At 45.9% G+C, this 21158-nt stretch overlaps 2 protein-coding genes across 5 annotated transcripts in view; one reads left to right on the top strand and one right to left on the bottom strand.

The window, feature by feature from the left end:
- Positions 1-14206, bottom strand: part of Mcmbp (minichromosome maintenance complex binding protein) — a 32452-nt gene extending 18246 nt beyond the window's left edge. For both annotated transcript variants that reach the window (XM_069988156.1, XM_069988155.1), the window contains exons 1-5: positions 13905-14206; positions 4457-4542; positions 3735-3875; positions 3601-3642; positions 1277-1378 (exon numbers count right to left, since the gene is read on the bottom strand). In XM_069988156.1, the coding sequence (XP_069844257.1) occupies positions 1277-1378; positions 3601-3642; positions 3735-3875; positions 4457-4542; positions 13905-13962 (429 nt within the window). In that variant the 5' untranslated portion in view covers positions 13963-14206. The remainder of the gene's footprint in view (positions 1-1276; positions 1379-3600; positions 3643-3734; positions 3876-4456; positions 4543-13904) is intronic.
- Positions 14207-15702: 1496 nt separating this feature from the next.
- Positions 15703-21158, top strand: part of Sec23ip (SEC23 interacting protein) — a 43511-nt gene continuing 38055 nt past the window's right edge. For 2 of the 3 annotated variants that reach the window (XR_011365101.1, XM_069988158.1), the window contains exon 1: positions 15703-15917. Coding sequence is in view for 2 of the 3 variants with exons in the window: in XM_069988158.1 (XP_069844259.1) it covers positions 15761-15917 (157 nt within the window). In the remaining variant the exon portion in view is untranslated. The remainder of the gene's footprint in view (positions 15918-21158) is intronic. The other variant, XM_069988157.1, reaches the window with a different exon arrangement.

The raw sequence follows: 21158 nt of genomic DNA on the forward strand, positions 1-21158 counted from the left end.
CTGGGATACTGGCTATGCAGGTATCCATGCCTTCATCCTAGTCACTGAAGGACCAGTGTACATGAAAGAGATACTAACCAAAAATGTTAATAAGTAAATGAAAAGGAGACTATGACAGTCAGTCCTTACCCCGACCACCACCTCACCCCTCCAGTGGGCTCCTGCTTTGTTACTAAACAGCTCTTTAGCTGCAAAAACACAACAAACGACAAAACCAGGCTCCTTTGTAACAAACCAATATGCTGTTTTCCTTTAATATCACAGGGGTGCAACTGTCACCCGGTCAACGTCAGGAAGCTGAAAATAGGTAGACTGGGTCTAGGGGAGCCCAGGCAGGAAGAGACACCCTATCTTAAAAACACCCAGCAAAAAACATGGTGAGAAGTGTGGGTCTGGCATAATGCCTGCCTAGCAATCATGAGTTCAAAGCCCAGTAACACCAGAAGAACAATTAGAAAGGCTGCAATTATTAGTTCAATGGTAGAATGCTTGCCGGGCATGTAAAAGGTCTTGGGTTCATCTCTAACATTGCAAAAATTTTTAATGTGAAAATTTTTTTTACCTCATCATAATAATCCTTCAGCCCTTATTCATTTATTTTTATCAGTCATGGGGCTTGAACTCTGGGCCTGGGCACTGTCCTGTCCCTCAGCTCTTCAGCTCAAGTTTAGCGCTCTACCACTTGAGCCACAGTGCCACTTCCGCTTTTTCTGCTTATGTGGTGCTGACAATTGAACCCAGGGCCTTAGGCATGCAAGGCAAGCAAGCACTCTACCATGGAGCCACCTTCCCAACCTTCCCTATTTATTTACACCTAATCTTTTCTTTCTTTCTTTTTTTTTTTTTGGTCAGTTGAGGGCCTGGACATTGTCCCTGAGATTTTCTGCTCAAGCCTAGCACTCTACCACTTTGAGCCACAGCTCCATTTCCAGTTTTCTGGTAATTAACTGGATAAGAGTCTCATGGACTGTCCTAGCTGGGCTGCTTTGGAGCATGACCATCATATCTTAGCCTCCCGAATAGCTAGGATTACAGGCATGAGCCCCAGTATCCAGCTACCTCAATTTTTTTTAAACAATATTTCATCACAGGAACATACCATAAAATTTGGCATTTGTATTAAAATAAAGTCACATTTTGTAAACAAAGTGGAAAACTTTCCCAGCTAATATTACTAGGGTAAAAAGATGAAAACCTTGAAAACTTAATCACAGTCTTTTTAACTAAAAAAAATTAGGAGCCATTCAACACATAGTAAGGTTCAGATAAAGGATATTTCTTTTACCCACGTAGACTCCCCAGGCACTGGAACACAGTAGAAAGTCTGTCTTTCCAATGTGGTAGATCTTGGAGAGTTTAAATCAAGTTCTTGTTGAGGCTATGACATACACAGAAGTATTTTTAAATTCTTGAGAAAAACAAGTTTAAAAAGATCAACTAAATTTTGTTACTTATAAAACCATATAAATATATAAATTGTAAACCATAGTAAATACATAAATTGTAAAGTTAATTTAAACTGGGAGCCAGTACCTCATTCCTGAGGATTGTGGTTCAAAATTAGCTCAGGCAGAGAAATCTGAGACACTTATTCTCCAAACAATCAGCAAAAACTTGGAATTAGAAGTGGTAGAGTACCTCAAGTGGAAAAGTTAGGAGCACAAGGCCATGAATTCAAGTTCCAGCACTATCATGCGTGCATGTGCGTGCGTGATTTTGTTTTGGGACAGGGTCTTACTATGTAGTCCAGGCTAGCCTGAAACTCATGATGCCCTGTGTCACTCTTCAGAGTAATCAGTGTGGTAACGGTGTGTACACCAGGCCTGGCTTCTCAACATGTTGTTTTTGAAAGGAAAATTGACTTAATTATTTCAAATGCAATAATCAAAATACTACCTCTCTCAAATCCTTAATACAGTGGGTTCTAGGTTATAAAACTCAATCGGATGTTGGGATGTACGTCAGTGACAGAGCACTTGCCTAGCATGCATTAAAGCCCTATGCTTGACCCCTAGCATGCACACGTAATGCATGCACACATTCGCACCCCAAACCCCTGATTCTATATAGAGAATTAGAGTTAGAACATAGGTCATTCCATGGAGATCTCCCTTCTACTGAGGTTTTACCTGAACCCCTGCCTAGTCAGCCCTGACAGAGATCCTTGCTTTCATTCAACAGTCGACAGTTAGGGTCTGTGTTTCCACAGAAAACACATGAAAAACATAAGGGGCAAGTAATGGGGAGAATTTTGGTTAATCAATTTATTTTGACATGGTAATCATTCTATTAAACTTGAAGTAACTTGGAAGCATACCCAACTACAGCATCAGACACACTGAGCAGGTATAAGACTGAAATTCAACTTAACTGTGTTGCCTGTTCTGCTATCAGAAAATCAAAGACACAGATTCCTGTAGTTCCTCGATACCTGTTTGTCTAGTAAGTTCCTAGCTTGGGACTATTCTCATGGATACCTTTATATGCCCACTCCGCTTTTTTCTCCCACTGCTTTTGTAAGAGTTTCTTCTATTATTTCTTTTCACCACCAAAAAAGGTGGTCAGAAATTGTGTGTATTTTAAAGTAAAAGTTTGGCTTAATGGTAGAACATATGCTTAGCATGTGTGAGCACATGGATTCAATCACCCATACCCTCAAAAGAAATAGAAAAAGCAGGATTTAATTATTATTATTTTCTTTTTGGTACCAAGCCTTGGGACTTGAACTCAGGCTTGGGTGCTGTCTCTGAGCTTTGGTACTCAAGGCTAGTGCTCTACACTTAACCCACAGTTCCACTGAGTCTTGTGAACTTTCCTGCCTGGATTGGCTTGAACCATGATCTTTAGATCTTCAGATCTCAGCCTCCAGTGGCGTGAGCCACTGGCACAAGGCAAGTTTATTTAATTTCTGAGCGTCTGCTAGGCCTAAGTTATTACTTTCACTTAAAACAATTGATAAATTATAATTATATATGTAATATATTTATATATTATAGTTATATAATATATAATTTATATTATTTTTTTAACAAAATAGGTACGAGAAAAGAATTTTGTTATTTATAATAATTACCTCTAACAGAGGTGGGAAACCTTTTTTGTGCAAGGGCCATTTAGATATTTATAACATCATTATGGCCCTTACAAAATTATGAATACGGACAGATAATCTTAGGAAGCTGACAAGAAGTGTTGCATGTCTGTCCCTTCGTATATCAAATGATTTTAAGGACTTCATGCAGCCTGAGGCCTAGACATACCTTATCCCTGTTCTAATACATTTTTTTATCCTTTTTTCATTGGTGCTAGTTACTGAGGTTTGAACACTCTTGCCTAGCTTTTTTGTTCAAGGCTGGCACTCTTCCACTTGAGCCATATTTCCACTTTTGACTTTTTGCTGGTTAATGGGAGAATAAGAGTCTCTTGGATTTGTCTACCTGGGCTGGCTTAGAACCAAAGTCCTCAGATCTCAGCCTCCAGAGTAGCTAGAATTTACAGGCAAGAGCCACTGGTAGCCAGGGTATAATAGATCTTTAAAAGACAATACGAAAACCACAACAGAAATACTCTTAAAAACTTTTATATCTTAAAGATACATACCCCACACTCTGCTACATCTCTGTATTTTCCAAAATGAAGAACCTTTGATCCAAAACAAAAAATAACATCATTACATCAGTATAATCAATACCGTACTAATAAAGAGAAAGTACCACAGAAAAATCAATACATACGCGTGCTTTTGTGTTCTGGTTAACCGTTTCATAAACTCCCATGTAAAATTCAGGGTCAAACATATCCTGGATCATGCAGCGAAATTTTACAAAACTATTAGGTTTCAAATAATGAAGGGGAACTTCATTCAATGATGGTACCTTTAAAGAAAACAGATAATAAAATATCCTGTCTATAAGATCTCAAGCACTTGTTCATCCATGCAAACAACTCCTCCCACTCTCAAGACACAAACTGTCACCATACACACTCAAAATCTAGGTCTATTACAAAGTCAAATGCTCTTAGAGGCCAATATAACATAACTGCTGGACAAAAGAAGTTCCCTCTGAATAGGTCTGTGTGATAGAGAACACATGACCATAATGTAAAAGGATGCTCTGCTTTGAATCCTTTTCAATGAGCAGAAATGCATTTACTTTGATGAGTCCCTCTTAAAACTCATTCATCATAGTTCTTTTAAAATGAAGGTAATGAAACAAAGGCAATGGATGCTCTGACAGCCAGTTTCCTAGCAAGTAACAGTCAGTTACTGCCACCTAGAGGCAAAAAGATGGAAGCATTTAATTTTGTCAACTTGTGAGATCAAAACATTTTAAAACATGTACTTAGGGCAGAAGTATGCATTCAACTATACTTTAAAATTGCATGTGGAATACTGCTCTATTGTGAAAAACTGTAGCCAGCCCAACCCTCTTCCTTAAAATAGCTAAACACATACCCATTTAGGAGCATTATTTTCCTTCAGCTTTTCCTTAAAGTATTCAATAACTTTCTTTTCCCAGTCAGGATTAACTCCATTTTGGGCTGAAAGAGAAATATAGTTTTCAAAGGTAAAGGTACAATGTATAATAACAGACTAGGTCCTGGTAAGTCACTCATTAGCTTACTCAGTTAAAGCAGAACTGGAATTTGCTACTGAGGTAAAGACATTCATTTCAGTGTCTGCGGCCCTCATCAAACACCCGAGATGCTGCCCCACCGAGCGCTGGGCACTGCAGACTCAGCTGCCAACAGCTGCAGAGGATGAGGCTGGCCTCCTGGGTCAGCAAGGGCTTACAAGAGCCCTCCCTTCATTAACTACCTATGTTGATCAAAAACAAACCAACAGCAGCCTTGAAATGAAGAGCAGCCTTTTAAACATAAATAGCTCAGAGCACACGTGTCCTTGCTCTGTTTGCTATCATTTGTTCTCTCTTGTATTTATCTAAGTTAAATGTATCACGTATTTTTACCTCTACATTATTCACTGTGTGTCTCTTAAGACTATCTTCTATAGCCACAAAATTATTATCAAGCTCAGGAAATTCAAAACGGATGTAATACTTACAGTATTTCCATCTACTATTCGTATTCCAATTGGTCATTAGACTTAAACCGCCCCCCCTTTTTCTTTTGCTGTTCTGGGGCTTAAACTCAGGGCCTTACCTTCATGCTCTATCTTTTCACCTTTTTTGCTCCCATCTGGCACTCTGCCACTTGAACCACATCCCCAGCCTAGCATTTCTGCTGGGCTGGCTTTGAACCTCCATTCTAAGATCTCAATCTCTTGAGTTACCAGGATTTATAGGCATGAGCCATAGACAGTTCAGGTCCAGTTTAGGATCATTTATTGCATCTAGTTATCAAGTCTTTTTAATCTGAGAGGCTCCTCAAACTCTTTATACCTTTAAGTGATTTAGTTTTCCTCTTTTGCAGTTCTGGAGATATGGCATTGATATTTCACAATACAAACCCTTTAAATAAAAAACAAGGCCAGGTATGAAAGCACACACCTCTAAATCCCAGGACTCAGGGGGCTGAAGCAGGAGGATATTGAATCTGGGACTAGTCTTTATGGAGCTATCCATGCTGAAGTTCCTCCTAACCCAAAAAAAACTAAGCTGTTTATTCAGCCTTCCAAGAAACCAGAGTAATGAGACAATACCAAACTTCCCAAACGACTAGTTTGATTGGTCTGTCAAAGAAGTTGCCTTAATCCTTATACAATAGTAGCTTGAAATAACCTAAAGCCAGGTGCCACAAAGGCATCTAGAGCAGAAGGAACCATGGACAGAACAGCTAAAAGCAAAAAAGAAAAATGAATGACTAAAAGCACTTTGGAGTGCGCTTCTGGAAGAGGTGAAGAACCAAAGCATGTTAAGGTTATACAGATGCAGAGGACTCTGAGGGTACAAACACTAAGGGTACCGCAAAAACAAGGAGGGGCACAACAAGGTCAAGTACTTGGAGGACAAAGTGCCTGGAAGAGCAAGGCAGTGAGGCCACACACATCACAAGGAGCTCTCGAAGTCAGCCTGCAAACCCAGAACCTGACTACAGCTTACATGGCACAGGGGAATTAATATGGTAGACCAAATTAAGGTTCACTAGCAGCTACCTAAAACAGGGAAATTCAATGTAATAACAGGGTTCTTTTTTTTTTTTTTTTGTCAGTCATGGGGCTTGAATTCTGGGCCTAAGCACGGTCCCTCGAGCTCTTCAGCTCAAGGATAGTGCTCTACAGAGCCACTTCTGGTTTTCTGGTGGTTTATTGGAGATAAGAGTTTCATGGCCTTTCCTGCCTGGGCTGGCTTTGAACCCTGATCCTCAGATCTCAGTCTCCTGAGTAGCTAGGATTACAGGCGTGAGCCACAGGCACTACAAGGTTCTTATATGTGGAAGGTGAAAGAAAAAAAGAACAGCAAGATGAAGGAACTCAATGTGCTGGCCTTAAAGATGAAAAGGGGCCACAAGTAATGACATGGAGGTGGGTCCAAACCCTAGAAAAAGACAGTCTCTCTCCTAAAGCCTGCAGACAGGAATTCAAGTCCTGCTGCCAGCTGGTTTTATCCCAGTGAAATTTTTGGTTTCCAGAACTATAAAATAATAAATTCACTGTCTTAATGTACTGTAATCAGTTATAGCAGAAACAGGAAGGTTACAGTAACACAGTGACGCTTGGAGAACAAGCCACTTTGCTGAAATTGCTGTGGATAGCAGTGACTTGTGTGCATTCGTCTTTTCGTGCCATATACCCTGGAATTACCTCACTGCTGTCCTTCCTGATAATGACAATTTTTCTTCCTTTTATCTTTTGTCCCTTTGTCAGTTTGACTAGACTTATATCAATTTTATTGATATTGAAAAGGAAGGATGAGGGATGTAACAATGGTATATTAAAAAAAAGCATGTCTTATATGCATAAGCCCCTGAGTTAAGTCCCTAGTAACACCAAAACAGGGAGGGGGGAAGAAGGAGGGAGGAGTGAAAGGGAGGGAGGGAAGAGGGGAAGGAAAAAGAAAAGAACTTTAATTGACTTGTTTTCAACCTTATTTCTTAATTTCTGCTATCTTTACTATTCGGTTGTAGTCTTCATTTCTCACTTCATACATGGAAGTTTAAATTATGGACTTGAGATCTTTCCTCTCTTCCATTAATACACATAGTGCCTCTAAGCACATTTGGCTGATTTGTGTTTGCCATTGGTTTAGTTCAGAATTCTTAAGGATTTCCCTTGGGCATCTTTCCCAGTGTTTGTGAGTGTCCTTCTCTCAAGTTTGGATTTTCCTGTTTCTTTCGGCTTCTGGGTCCCAATCTACTTTCATCTTGGTAAGTGAGTATACTTGGGTAATTCTACCTCTGGAGTTGCTGCTATTTGTCTATATCCCAGGCTATGCTTTCTCTTGGCCAACACTGCACAAGCACTTGCTGAGCAGAATGTGTGTTTGGATTAAGTATACAAATTTCTGAAAGAATATATATTGTCAAAACTCACAGAAGACTGGAAGACTGCATTCTCATTTTCCTCACATTTCTGTCAAAGAACAATGTTTCTAATAGCAATAGAACAAAAAAGAAACAGTAGCTAATCATTCCTCCTACTCTCCTCACAAGAATTTACAAAGTTGCAGGCCAATTTCACAAAAGATAAACATGAAAAATCTATACAGCTGGGTACCGGCGGCTCAGACCTGTAATCCTAGCTACTAAGGTGGCTGAGATCTGAGGACTGTGGTTCAAAGCCAGCCCAAGCAAGAAAGTCCACGAGACTCTTATTTATAATTAACCACCAGAAAACTGAAGTGGGGCTGTATCTCAAGTGGTAGAGATCTCGCTTTGAGCTAAAGAGCTGAGGGGCAGCACCCAGGCCCAGAGTTCAAGCCCTATGACCAACAACAACAAAAAAATCTCTATGAACTATCAGTTAAACTAGGTGTCATAATGTACGCTTACCAGTCCAAGCTACTTTAGAATCACTTGAGCCCAGTAATGGGGCCAGCCAGCATGGGCAACACAGCAAGCAAAATAAATAAAGTTTAAAGAGTTAACTGAGTAATATGGTATAAAAAAAATCATGGCTCTCAGCACTGGGAGGGAGACTCAGGCAGGAGGATTCCAAGTTTGAGGCCAGCCTGTGCTACAAAGCAAGACACTAAAATGAAAAAAAAAAAAAAAAAAGGACCAAGTAGTACTACCCCTTCAACAACAAAGTAGTCTTATCAGGACATGATAGTGGTTGATGGTGGAACACTATAAAGACACTAAACACCACTAAAATGTGCGTTTTAAAATGGGGGGCTTTGTGAAGAAGACAATGAAAAAATGTTCATGAAGAAGTAAAAAAGAGCTGATGGCACACAGTTAAGGGCACTTATCTCAATGGGTAATAACACACTTTTACAAATTCAGTATCATCATGTTGGTTCTTATAATTTCTTTTATTTCTACTTTTTGGTAGTACTGGGTTTTGAACTCAGGATATCATTCACTTGGCAGGCCCTCTACTGCTGAGCCTTGCCTCCAGCGCTGGATATTTTTAAACCGTGACCAAATTACTTTTTCTAATTTTGTAATAACTTGGGCTAGGATATAGGCCAGTAGTAGAGGGGTCAGCATGTGCAAGTCCCTAGATTTGATCCCAAGCATTGCACATACAAACAAAGTCAAAACACTCCAAGCACATTTTCCTAGCTGCCCAATCCACTTCCTCTGAGAACGTGCCCACTATTGAAACGTGGGCCTCAATAGTGATGAATCTGCCATGGCCATAGCCCAACTCCACAGGGTCAACCAGGTTTTCTATTCCTAGAGTTTGGGATTAAGCCAGTGTGGATTGAAACTAAGAAATGAATCTGAAGTGAAACAGAAAGTCAGCATGCAGAGATGAACAGAGCCTAAAAGAGAGAAAAATCAAGAAAAGTTGCTTGGACTTCTGCTAACCTAGTTCCTGAGTCTATTCAGTCCTCTGGAATCCCTGTCTTTGGGGTTTAAGGTAGTCCACAACAAATTACTTTTATCAGATCAGCCAAAGGAAAGTTGGTAGAAGAGATCAAAGGACAGATGATAAGGAATAAGGGCATAAAGACTCACAGTGGTAATAAAAAGCATAACAACTTCTGGTGGCTCTTCCTATTACTTTAAATCCTCTAAAATGCTAGTACTGAAATGTCCAATCCTTCCTGCTTCTACCATAATATTGTGATTTTTTTTTTTTAATGTGAGGTAGTCTGGTTAGATATAACTAAAGAACTTTAATGATCTGGCCCAGCTAATACTTTTGAGTTGATAAAGTATTCCTCTTTCTTCTTTTTCCTTTTCCAGTCCATGCCTGTACTGGGGCTTAAACTCAGGGCCTTGTGCTCTCTCTTGGCTTCTTTGCTCAAGGCTGGCATTCTACTATTCCTACTCCTAGAATTTTGCTGTTTAATTGGAGATATGAATCTCATGGACTTTTCCTGCCCAGACTGGCTTTGAGTAGTGATCCTCAGATCTCAGCCCCCTTAATAGCTCGATTACATACAGGAGAGAGGCACCTGTGCCCAAGTGCATTCCTAACTGTGAAATTAAAAGTAGTTATGACTGGGCATGGTGGTACAAGCCTGTAGTGCTAGCTACTCAGAGGTTGAGGCAAGAGGATGATTTGAACCTGAAAGTTAGAGGCCAGATTGGGATAAAACAGTGAAATTCTAATTTGAACAAAAAGAAAAGAAAAAAAAAAAGCACCGAGGTGCCAGTGGCTCATGTTGGTGATATTAGCTACCAGGAGGCTGAGATCTGAGGATTACGGTTAGAAGTCAGCCTGAGCAGGAACATCTGTGAAACTCTCATCTCTAACTAACCATTAAAAGGTGGAAGTCGAGCTGGGGCTAAAGTGGTATAGTACTGGCCTTGCGCACAAAACCTCAGGGACAGCACCCAGGCCTTGAGTTCAAGCCCCACACAGAATTAATTACTAATTCAAATTATAGTCAAAGAACAACTATTTAGCTGGGTACTGGTGGCTCACGCCTGCAATCCTAGTTACTCAGGAGGCTGAGATCTGAGGATCACAGTTCAAAGTCAGCTCAGGCAGTCCATGAGACTCTTATCTCCAATTAACCAACAGAAAACAGGAAGTGGCACTGTGGCTCAAGTGGTAGAACACTCACCTTGAGCTGGAGAGCTCAGGGACAATGCCCAGGCCCAGAGTTCAAGCTCCAGGACCGTACCCCCCTCATCCAAAAAATCTTTTTTTAAATTTTAGGTCTCTGCCTTAGTTTAAGGGAAGCAATTGAACCTGGATTAGTAATGAATAATCACAGTAGAGATTAAGCCATCCATATCACATATAATGAACCCCATAACGATCTGAATTATATTCCTAAATCCTTAAACCGTAGGGCCTAATATTCTGTATATAAAATGAGTTAGGAATTAGAAATAAACAATTAAAAACATGTAATAAAAGCTCACAGGGAACAATTTATGTATTAGCAACTATAATATGGCAGATATAAACTCAAAACAAGCTGCTTATAAAGATGAAATATGATTCATATAGTTGACTGGCCACCTACACAATTTCAAACTTTCTTAGATCTGAGCAAGAATTCGGCTTTACATGTGAAAGTAACTCATATCTCATATTCTCTGGACCAGCACAGGCCCATCACAACTGCTCTGCTCTAAACTGAGGTTTGTGGCCAGACACCCAATTTACACCACTCATCAGTCTTTCCACTGTTGCTGTTCAATAAATGTCTACTGAGCATTTTTCAATGTGCCAGGAGTACTTTGGACAATGAGTATACAGTAGTGAACAATGCAGACACAGTCCCTGAGTTTGCAGTCAAAATCTAGCAAAAGAACCCAAGAAACAGGCCATTTCAACGATGTGTTTCACATGCTAATTTTCAGGGATATACAGCAAACAAGTAACATGAAGCAGGCTCTACCTAACCTAACTTAGCTCCCAAGGAAAAGATTTAACCAGGAAAGTGAACTTGACACTGGAGGAGGAACAGACAAGGTAAACAGCAGATGCAGAAGACCTACAGGTGTGGCTCGAAATCATAGACTGAAGGAGAATATAAGAAAAGTCTGAGAACCAAGCGGAGGTGAAACCAACAAGGGCCTCACATGCCCCTTTAAAAAGGTCTGGAGCTAATGAGATACTAATAGGAAGTTTCCTTGGGGGACTTGGTCCCAGTGTGGAGAGAGGAACATGAACGAGTTAGGAGACTATCCCAGTTACCCAGAGAGGGACTAACAAAACCTGATGTGTGACTCTAGCTTTGGAGATGAAAATCACGGATGGATTCAGGAATTTCAAGAACCAGTGCTGCCAAGATATGTCAGAAATCAGATTCTGAAAGACAATACTAAGTAGGCAATTATCAAAAAACTAGTACCTACCACATACTCAAAGTACTCTAGAACTACACTGTACACCAGAATGTGCAGGTGACATCAATATTCTACACGTATGCTACTGAATCCAGTAGTCTCTACTGTCCTCTAGCTACTGAGACACTGGAAATGTGGTGGCACCAAACATTAAATTGTGACAAAGTTAAATAGCTACAAGTGGTGACTATATTAGTGTATAGGTCTCCATTTAACCACTAAAAAGCAGAAAGTGGAGCTGTGGCTCAAGTGGTAGAACATCAGCTTGAGCAAAAAAGCTAATGAACAGCACCTGGACCCTGAGTTCAAGCCACAGTACTGGCAGAAAACAAAAACAACACGTTCCCTCCCCTCTGCAAAGCCCTGCACTCTCTTAAACTGATACTGCAATTTCACCTTTGCCTGGTATTTTAGGTCTATTATTTTGAACACCAGCTCTTGGTCCAAGTACTCATTATGATGATCAATTATTACAATGTAGTCATGGAATACAGTTCCCAATGTAGTCCTTTTCTCCCCGACTGAGTCCAGGGCCTCCAGCATGTCAGGCATGCCTTCACTCTACCACTGAGCGTTGCCACAACCCATACTCCCTTTCCTAGTATGTACAGAGGCTTTTTTTTTTAAAGTGCCAGTCTGAACTCAGGGCCTGGGTGCTGTCCCTGATCTTCTTTTACTCAAGGCTGGTGTTCTACAATTTGAGCCATAGCCCCAAACTCTGGCTTTTTTTTTTTTTGGTTGGTTGTGGGGCCTGAACTTTGGGCCTAGGCGCTGTCCTGGTGCTCTTCAGCTCAAGGTGAGCGCTCTACCACTTGAGCCACAGCGCCACTTCCGGCTTTTTCTGTTTATGTGGTGCTGAGGAATCGAACCCAGGGCCTCATGCATGCGAGGCTGAGCCACCTTCCCACCCCCCTCCCTCACACACCCCCCAACTCTGGCTTTTTAATGGTTTATTGGAGATGAATCTCACAGACTTTCCTGCTTGGGCTGGCCTGGAACTGCAATCCTCAGAACTGACTCAGGCCCCTCAGTAGGTAGGGTTGGTTATATGCACTCACCACGGGCACCCCACCAGAATCGGTGGGTGTCTGTCTGCCCAGAGCTTGGGCTCAGCGCTAGCCCTGTGCTCTGGTGCTCAAGGCTAGCACACTCCCACTAGAACCACACCTCCACTTCCGGCTATTTTTAGTAGTTACTTGGGAGATAGGAGTCTCCCACAAGTTCCAGTTCCCCACGTCTTTGAATTGAGATCCTGAGATCTCAGCCTCCTAAGTAGCTAAGATTACAGGCTTGCGCTTCCGGAGCCTGGCTCAGAGGGATTTTTTTTTTAAAAATATTTTGTTATTATTAGGTGTTGTACGGAGGGGTTACCGTTTCGTAAGTTAGGTCATGAGCAAACTTCTTTTTGGAACAATGTCACCCCTTCGTTTTCCCCCAGTTTCCCCCCACCCCAGTTTCCCCCCACCTCGTCCCTGACCACAAATGACATAGTTCATTACAGAGTTTCTTTTTAATTCACGAGGTCGTTAGCGTTCATCGGCTATTATCTTTTAAGGCTGCCTTTCGTTTCAGCCTGGGAAACCAAATTAACTAGTTAGAATTAGAGGCAAAACCCGACAAATCGCGGCGGGAACTGTAAGAAACACATTTCCGGACTTTGGTTTTGGCTGCAGAGGAGTCTAGCTTCTTACTTCCTCGTCCTCTCCCCGATATCCCGTAGGATAGGATGGGGTGTCTTTTTTGGGGGGTAGGGGGGATTCCGAGGGATTAAACACACGCTCCACCTCGGATCGACACCCCCGGCCGCTCAGGACGAGCTAAGGGCAGCTAGCAACTCTAACTCCAGGCAAGTCAGGTGCGGCGACCTCACCGGAACGCCAGGCCAGAGTCTGACTCCACCGCCACGCCTCAAGCGCGGAGACTGGGGAATGGGGTGGGGATCGCAGGCCCAGGGGACGAGGGACGGACGAGCGTGCGTCCGTCCGGCGCAGCCGCCGCGGTCACTGAGCCCCAGCCGGCCCGGTTCGCTCCACCGGGCGATCCCGGGAAGCGGCTCACCTGCCACCCCCCCCCCCCGGGCTTTGGCACCAGAGCCGCGCGTTCCACCGGGCGGAACTCGGCCCCCGCCTTCACCCCGAGCTCCCCGAGCTGTCCGCCAGGCCGCGGTGAAGTCAACTTCGGGGCGGAGGGGCGAGCACGCCCCCCGCACGCCGGAAGTTTGGCAATAACCCTGAGCGGCTTCCCTCCGCCCGGGCTCCCGGATCCCGTCCGAGTCCGCGGCTCCGGGGCTGGGTGGCCGGCGGGGGAGCCGGGCCGTCCGTCTCCCCGCGAGCGCGCGCCGCGGCGCCCCCGCCGACGGCGAGGCGGCCCCGGGCGCGGCGGCGGCACCTGCAGCCCGGTGGAGGCGGTCGGAGCCCGGGCCGCCAGGCCGCGCGGGCCCGCGGCAGCCCGCAGGTGGTCCCGCGTGGGGCGGCACCGCGGCGCCCGTCGGCTCGGCCAGCCGCCCCGGGCGCGCCACTCACCGAAGAAGCCCTGCACGATCCCGAGCGGGTGGCTGAGCCAGTCCTCTCCGCAGGGCATGTCGCCGAGGGCCGGGCCGACCCGACCCGCGGGCCTCCGCACAGGCTCGGCCGCTCCTGGTCCGCGCCCTCCCGCGCACGGCGGGCCGAGGGCCGCGGCCTGCTGGGGCCTCCGGGCGCGGCGGCGGCGGACGCCGAGGAAGTGCTGACCACCGTGGGCGCGGCGCTCGGGCCGCAGCCTCCACTTCGCACAATGGCGGGAAACAGCCGCCGCCGACCGCGCTGCCGGCGACCTGGGTGGAGCTGGAGCGGGAGGGGCGGCGGGAGCGCACGGCGCGGCCCCGGCGGGGAGGGGGAGCGCGCGGCGCGGCCCCGGCGGAGCAGGGCGCGGGCCGGTTCTCCGGGGGAGGGGCGGGGTGGGGCGGGGCGGGGTGGCGACGAGACGCCCGCCCTCTTGGAGACCGGCAGTGGCAGGAAAGACAAGCGGCAGACGCAGGGCCCGGCCTCGCGGGCCGAGGACGGCGGGAGCGCGCGGCGCGGCCCTGGCTGGAGGGGCGCGGCCCCGGCGGGGAGGGAGGCGGAGGGGCGCGGTCCCGGCGGGGAGGCGGGAGGAGAGGCGCGGCCCCGGCGGGGAGGTGGGCGGGGCCTCGACGGGGCGCTCGCCATCTTGGAGACGGGCTGGGGAAGGGCAAACCAGGAGGCGGCGCGAGCTGAGCCGGGCCTAGCGGGCTGAGGGCGGCGCGGGCCGGCTGTCGGTCCCCTCGTGCTGGCCTGGCGGGGACACTGGCCTTCGTTAGCTCACTTGCGGAGCCCTGCACAGGGCCGGGAAGTGCAGCGCCTGGCGGCCGCGGGTGGTGGGTGAAGCGGCATTTTGCGTCTGCCCCTCCACCTCGTTTTTCTGTGTGTGCGCACGCGCCCGTTCGGGTGTGTGCTTGGCGCTTGGTCTGTATTTGTGGGGTTTGGGTGTGTGTGTGTGTAGTTAGTGTGTGTGGATTGTGTCGGGGTGTGCATTTGGTGCGTGTACGCCGCACGGGGACGCGGGGGGGCCGCTCTGGGGCTTTGAACTCAGCACGACTGAGCTCTAGAGGCTTACCCTTGAGCCACCCCTCCACTTCTATTCCTTCCTTCTCTTCCTCCTTTTTCTTTCATTCCTTCGTTCGTTTTTGCTTTCAGCCCAAGAAAATCCCAATACTAAAGTGGCTGATTTGAGGGACGATATTCAGTGTACTTCAATATAAAAGAGGTAGATAGGATATATATATATATGTGTGTGTGTGCACACACACATATATATATATATACACATATATTTGCCAGTTAAAGTCGCCCATCAAGTGCCGCATGGTGGGGTACACCTGGAAGCACCGGTCGGAGGAGGCCAGCCAGGCTAATTATTCCCGGGCAATATGGTGAGACTGTCTCAAAAAATAACCGCCCCCCCTTCCACACCAAACCACAAAGACAGCTGTCCCCTCGTTGCTTTCATGAAGCGACCCCGCAATCGAAGACGTCCAAGGTCAGTTGTGCTCGGATGCGGAGCCGACCCGGAGCAGATTGGAGGATCGAACCTCTCTCCCTCCCAGTTTCGGGCCCCACCTTCGCTCCACGGTTTCAAGCCGCACCTGCGCAGCCGCTGAGGGCTTCACGTGCTAGGCTTCGAGGCGAAGCCAGTGCCGCCATCTTGGCTTCTGGCAGCCCCAAGCTACAGGCTACTTCGGGAGTATTTCCGAACTGGAGCTGCCTTGCCTTCCGGTCCCTATGCGCAAATGCGGAAGTGCGCTGGCCAGAGGTGACTGGTTTCCGGCCCGTGGTGCAGCACCGGCTTCCCGGAGACGTGTAACGGACGGGGGGCCGCGGCCATGGCCGAGAGGAAGAGTAACGGCGGCGGCGCCTCCACCTCCTCGGCGGGCACTAACTTACTCTTCTCCTCCTCGGCCACGGAGTTCAGTTTCCACGTGCCCTTCATCCCCGTCACGCAGGCGGCGGCCGCCTCGGCCTCCCTGCTCCTGCCCGGAGGTAGTGAGGGGGAGGCGGTCTGGGGGGCGGCGTTGGGGCGCGCGGGGCCGCGGGTCGGGGCCGGCGGTGGTTTGGGGGGGCCGGGGTCTGAGATCTCGGAGGCGGGGCCGGTGATGGAGCTTGTGCTCCGCGTGGGGACCCCTGCACCCCCCCTCCCGTTCCAAGTTTTCCCGAGTGCTCGAGCACGGGCCCTGGGACCCTGCCGGGTGCGGACCGGAAGTGTGCGGGCCAGACAGCATCGCCCTGGAACGTGAGCCAGGCTATCTCCTGGGAGGCGGCAGCAGGCCTCTTCCAGGATGGACAGCGTCCCGCTTTTTCGGACACCGCAGACTAACTCCTGGAAGAATGTGGGTGTGAGAGGTTGCGGAGTGTCGGTACAGAAAGCCGTCCTCATTTTCCAAGACGTCCACGAAGCGTTTTGTTCTCCCAGGCCGCACTCCTGTGCGCCCCGCCAGCTGTTCGTATTGTCCAGGGCCCTTGCTGTGTGATGCTGGGGCGGCACAACGCAGACCGTAGTGTCTTGGGAGCCCAGAACCTTGCTGCATGACCTCAGGCATGTTACAGTCTCCGTTTGTGCTGCAGTTTCAATGAGTGTTCAGATTCATAGGGTTGTTGTGAGAAGTGAGTTGATGTTGGTAAAACACCAAGTAAATAATGCTTGGCAGGTAGTGCTAGGTAAATGTTTGTCAATGGAGCATGTCTGCCTCCCTCCTTGGGCCCTTTTATTTCCAGGATCGTGTCCAGTGTTTAGCACCTATGTCCTTATTACATGCTGAGGTTTCCTCCCCTTCCCCTCAGTGAATGATTTGTTTCTGCTTGTGAGACCAAGGAAAGTTTCCCGGAGAAGTGGAGAAAGACATGCAGGAAACAGCTTTATGGAGAACTGTCCTTTGTTTGTATTTCCTGGTGCTTGTTACTATCTACCTGACATGTACCCATGCTTGTTTATCCTACCCCCCCCCCCCCTAGAATGTAAGCTCTGTATGCAAGCAAGGTGTATGTCCTGTGCCTGGAAAAGCCATATTGGGTAGATATTTGCTAAGTGAGTGGGAGGCAAGGCATCGGATTTCACATGTGTCATTTAGGCTGTGATTGGAATGTTAGATGGTGTTGTCTTTGGTGAAGAATTGGTATGGCTGGCAGAAGTGCTGTGAGAGGGCTGAGGAGTAGATCAGGATTTGCTGAAGGGTTTTAGGTCATCTGCCTCAAAAGTATTGTTTAGCTCTTGTTCATCTCCTCACTATATTGTATTTGGCCAGTGTGTATAAAAACTAGACATTTTCAATTTTTGAGCACACCTGTTTTAACCACACTTACGTTTTCTTTCCTCTCTCCCTCCCTCCTCCCTCCCTGTCTCTGTCTCTGTCTCTGTCTCTGTCTCCATCTCTCTCTCTCTCTCTCTCTCTCTCTCTCTCTCTCTGTTGGTTTTGAGGTGTGAACGGAGGGCTTGGGTGCTGTCTCTGAGCTCTTTTGCTCAAGGCTAGTGCTCTACCACTTTGAGCTACAGCTCCACTTCCAGTTTTTTTGGTGGTTAACTGGAGATAAGAGTCCCACAGGAAAAAAAAAAAAAGAGTCCCACAGACTTCCTGCTGGCTTTGAACCACAATCCTCAGATCTCAGTCTCCTGAGTAGCTAGGATTATAGGACTGAGCCACCGGTGTCCAGCTTACTCCTGTCTTTAAACTCTTGTTTCTTGGTGGCTTTGAGTTCAGCCCATAGTACACAAGCTCATTCAGCTTGATTGCTTGGCTGTGTGTACCCCTTGAGCTATACCTCCAAGCCCAGCTTTTCACTGAATAATTGGAGATAGAATCTTGAGGACTTTTCTGCCCCACCCTTCCAAACTGTGGTCATCTAGATCTTAGCCTTCTATTAGATAGGATTTACAGGCATGAGCCACTGGTACCTGGCCAGAACTTACATATTTTTGTAGGACCATTAACCATTTTTAGGACTTTATGTACAAATATTTTTTCCCCTCTAAAAAAGGGTTTCATAGTTAGAGACCCCTTTAGATCATATCCAGAGACAAAGAAGAAACTATCCCTGGGGGCAAAATAGATAACTAGGAAGCAATTTCATAGATTGTACAGACAGGAACTGAGGATCATCTGTTTGTCAGACCCTGTTCCAGGTGTCAGGAATCACAGATAGCAGACAGTTCTGTCCGTAATGGCTGCACAGTATGTATATCTACACAGATACTCCCCTGGTAAGCATGTATGATGCACTTCACAATAGCCAGAAAGAAGGTTGGATAGGCTGCTGCAAATGCTGTGGGTCTCAACTGATGGAATAGGCAAGATAGGTCCCTTAGGCCATAGGTCCTCATAGGACATGGTATCTGAGTTGAGCCTAAAGGATACATAGAAATGAAGGAGTATGGAGGTGTGAGGAAACCTGAAGAAGATCTGGCAGAATATTGATGGGTGACATGGAACAGGGTGGACCTCTCCTTTTGTCCTTTCTTCTGTCCTTCCCAGTGCCCTCTGTCTTCTTCAAATGGGTCACTGACTAGAGTATTGCAGGGGTGTGGCTCTAGGAGGTCATGACTTCATATACTAGGGAGTTAATAGTTCCTATGGGGGAGCCACATTGATATGAAGGGCTCCGAAGAGAAAGCTGTCTGTTAGCACAGAGGTCCATTCTTGTTCAGTGTTAGCTCAAGACTGGGCTCTGAACCTGGCATGTAGTGGGTACTATTTAAGTATTTCCTGGATGGCTGAATGAAAGGTCTGAGAGAGAGGAAGTGGTTGAGAGCCTTGAAGATTCTTGTTGCAATGTAGGTGGACACTGGTGACCTGTTGGGATAGTGAGGTCTGGTAAAAGGATACATGGGGGTAAAAGTAATCCATCCACTTAAGGCTTACTAAGTTTGAAGTATATGTGAATCTGCTAGGAATGTTGGGGAAGTAGTTGGAATACATGAGGGCAGTGTGAGTTTGAAACAGTTGTGAGTGTTGCAGGTATATTAGTTCCCTCAGAAAGTGCCTCTGAAGTGAGTCTAGCAGGTTTGTTTGTTTGTTTTTTTAGAATTGTTTTTTTTTTTGTGAAAATACCATACAAAGGGGTTACAATTACATGAGCAAGGTAATGAGCACATTGCTTATCAAGCATTGTTGCTTCCTCCTTTGTTTCCACTACTAGCAGGGTTTTGAGGTCATTATTTCATGTATACTTGATGCTAATGAGAAGTCTATTTCTTGGACTGAGTAGATCTCAACTAATCTTAACTGGTGAAGGATACCAACAGGTTTTCCCAATGCTTTTCCTTGTTGGAAAATGAACTGAGTAATATAGAGGAGTGCAAGTGAAGTTCACAGAGAAGAATGGGAACTGGAAATCCACAAGACTAGTGGAGTGGCTCAAGTGGTAGAGAGCCTGCTGGGCAAGCATGAGGCCCTGAGTTCAAATCCCAGTATCACATATGCACAAAGGAAATATATCTGAAAAGTAGAAAAATGCTAGCAGACACAGGGCCTTGTGTTTTTTGTTTTGTGTGTTTTTTGCTGGTCATGGAGCCTGAACTCTGGGCCTGGGCGCTGTCCCTCAGCTCTTCAGCTCAAGGCTAGCACTCTACCACTTGAGCCACAGCACCACTTCCGGCTTTTTCTGCTTATGTGGTGCTGAGGAATTGAACCCAGGGCCTCATGCATGCAAGGCAAGCACTCTATCACTGAGCTACCTTCCCAGCTGCAGGGCCTTGTATTTGAAAGTGATATTTTTAGTTTTAAAACTCTCAAAGCCAGTTACCAGTGGCTTATGCCTGTTATTCTAGCTATTCAGAAGACTGAGATCTAAGGATCATGGTTCAATTGAAGCCAGCTCAGGAAAGTCTGTGAGACTCTTATCTCCAATTAACCACCAGAAAACTGGAAGTGGTGCTATGATTTAAAATAGAAGAGTGCTATCCTTGAATAAAAAGGGCTCAGGAACAGCATCAGGTTCTGACTTCAGCCCCACGACTGAAAAAAAAAAAAGAAAGAAACAAATTTGAGGGTTTTTTTGTTTAATTTTTTTTTTTATTCATTGTCTTTTTCCTTCTTTTTCTTTTCTTTCTTTCTTTTTTTTCTCTTGAGAATAGCCCGGGCTGGTCTCAAACTTGTCAGCTTAAGTTTTCTGCCTCCTTCATTCTCCCAAATAACTGGGACTACAGACACATCTTTTGAATAGTGTGATGTTGAATAATCCCAAAGGATAACCCGAATGCTGTAATCCCGGTTATGGCATTGAATTGTGTCTCTTGGACTCATGGCCAAATGGCGAGTATTTCATTAAGTTGGTGTATGTGAAATAAAGTGGGACAGATTAGAAGCTCAAGGGAGAAGCTGTCTGAGCCCAGTGGCCTTTTTCAGCAGAGGTCAAGGAGCAACCCAGGGCTTTGGCAGGCTCTAAGGGCAGAGGCCCTGGTGTTTCTAGGAATGGGTCCTCTGGACTGATGGACTCCATGCCCTAGCAGTAGATAAAGAGGGATTGAGGCAGGAGTAGGGAAGATTAGCAGAAAGCTGCAAGCTAAGGGCTCATAAAAATGTACTAGAGTGGACTTTTGAGGTCATAGAGAAGGAAAATAAAGAGAAAGTGTGTTCATAGTACCCACAATGAAGATCAAAAGGAAGCGAGAACATCCCATACTTAGAGAAGTGACTTTTCTGGTTATTTGGTGTTCTATAAAAAATTAATTATCTGGTTGGGACACTGCGTGATTTAGGGTGACAGATAATTGATGCCCTACTTTGCCTTGGGAATACAAGTACCACGTGTTCACTTCTTTTATCCCTGTTTATAAGGAAGAGCCTGACACCCTTTCTTGTCAACAGTTTCTCCTCATGGCTGAGAAATAAAATTATATGATAAAATTATTTGGGTAATAAGACTTTTTATTTACTTGAAAAGTATGGAGGGGTATGTACCCCATGTGTTAACAGTGATTGTCTCTGGAAGGCAGGTTTGTAAATTAGGATTTTTTTTTCTCTGCTTTTGATTTTTTCTGATTTATATTTCAAAGAGGAAAGTGGTTGGGTTTTTTTGTTTGTTTGTTTATTTTTGGGTTTTTTTTTTGGGTGCTGGTCCTGGGGTTTTAAGTCAGAGCCTGGGAGCTATCCCTGAGCTTTTTGGCTCAAGGTTAGCTAGCACTCTACCACTTGAGCCAAAGCTCCACTTCGTGCTTTTTTTCCCCCTCTGTAGTACAGAAATAGACATTAGAATAAGAAGAGCTCTGGTTGTTGGCTTTTATAGAAGAAG

This window comes from Dipodomys merriami, unplaced genomic scaffold (genome assembly GCF_024711535.1).
Source record: "Dipodomys merriami isolate MVZ:Mamm:240054 unplaced genomic scaffold, mDipMer1.0.p SCAF_35, whole genome shotgun sequence".
NCBI classification, from domain to species: Eukaryota; Metazoa; Chordata; class Mammalia; order Rodentia; family Heteromyidae; genus Dipodomys; species Dipodomys merriami.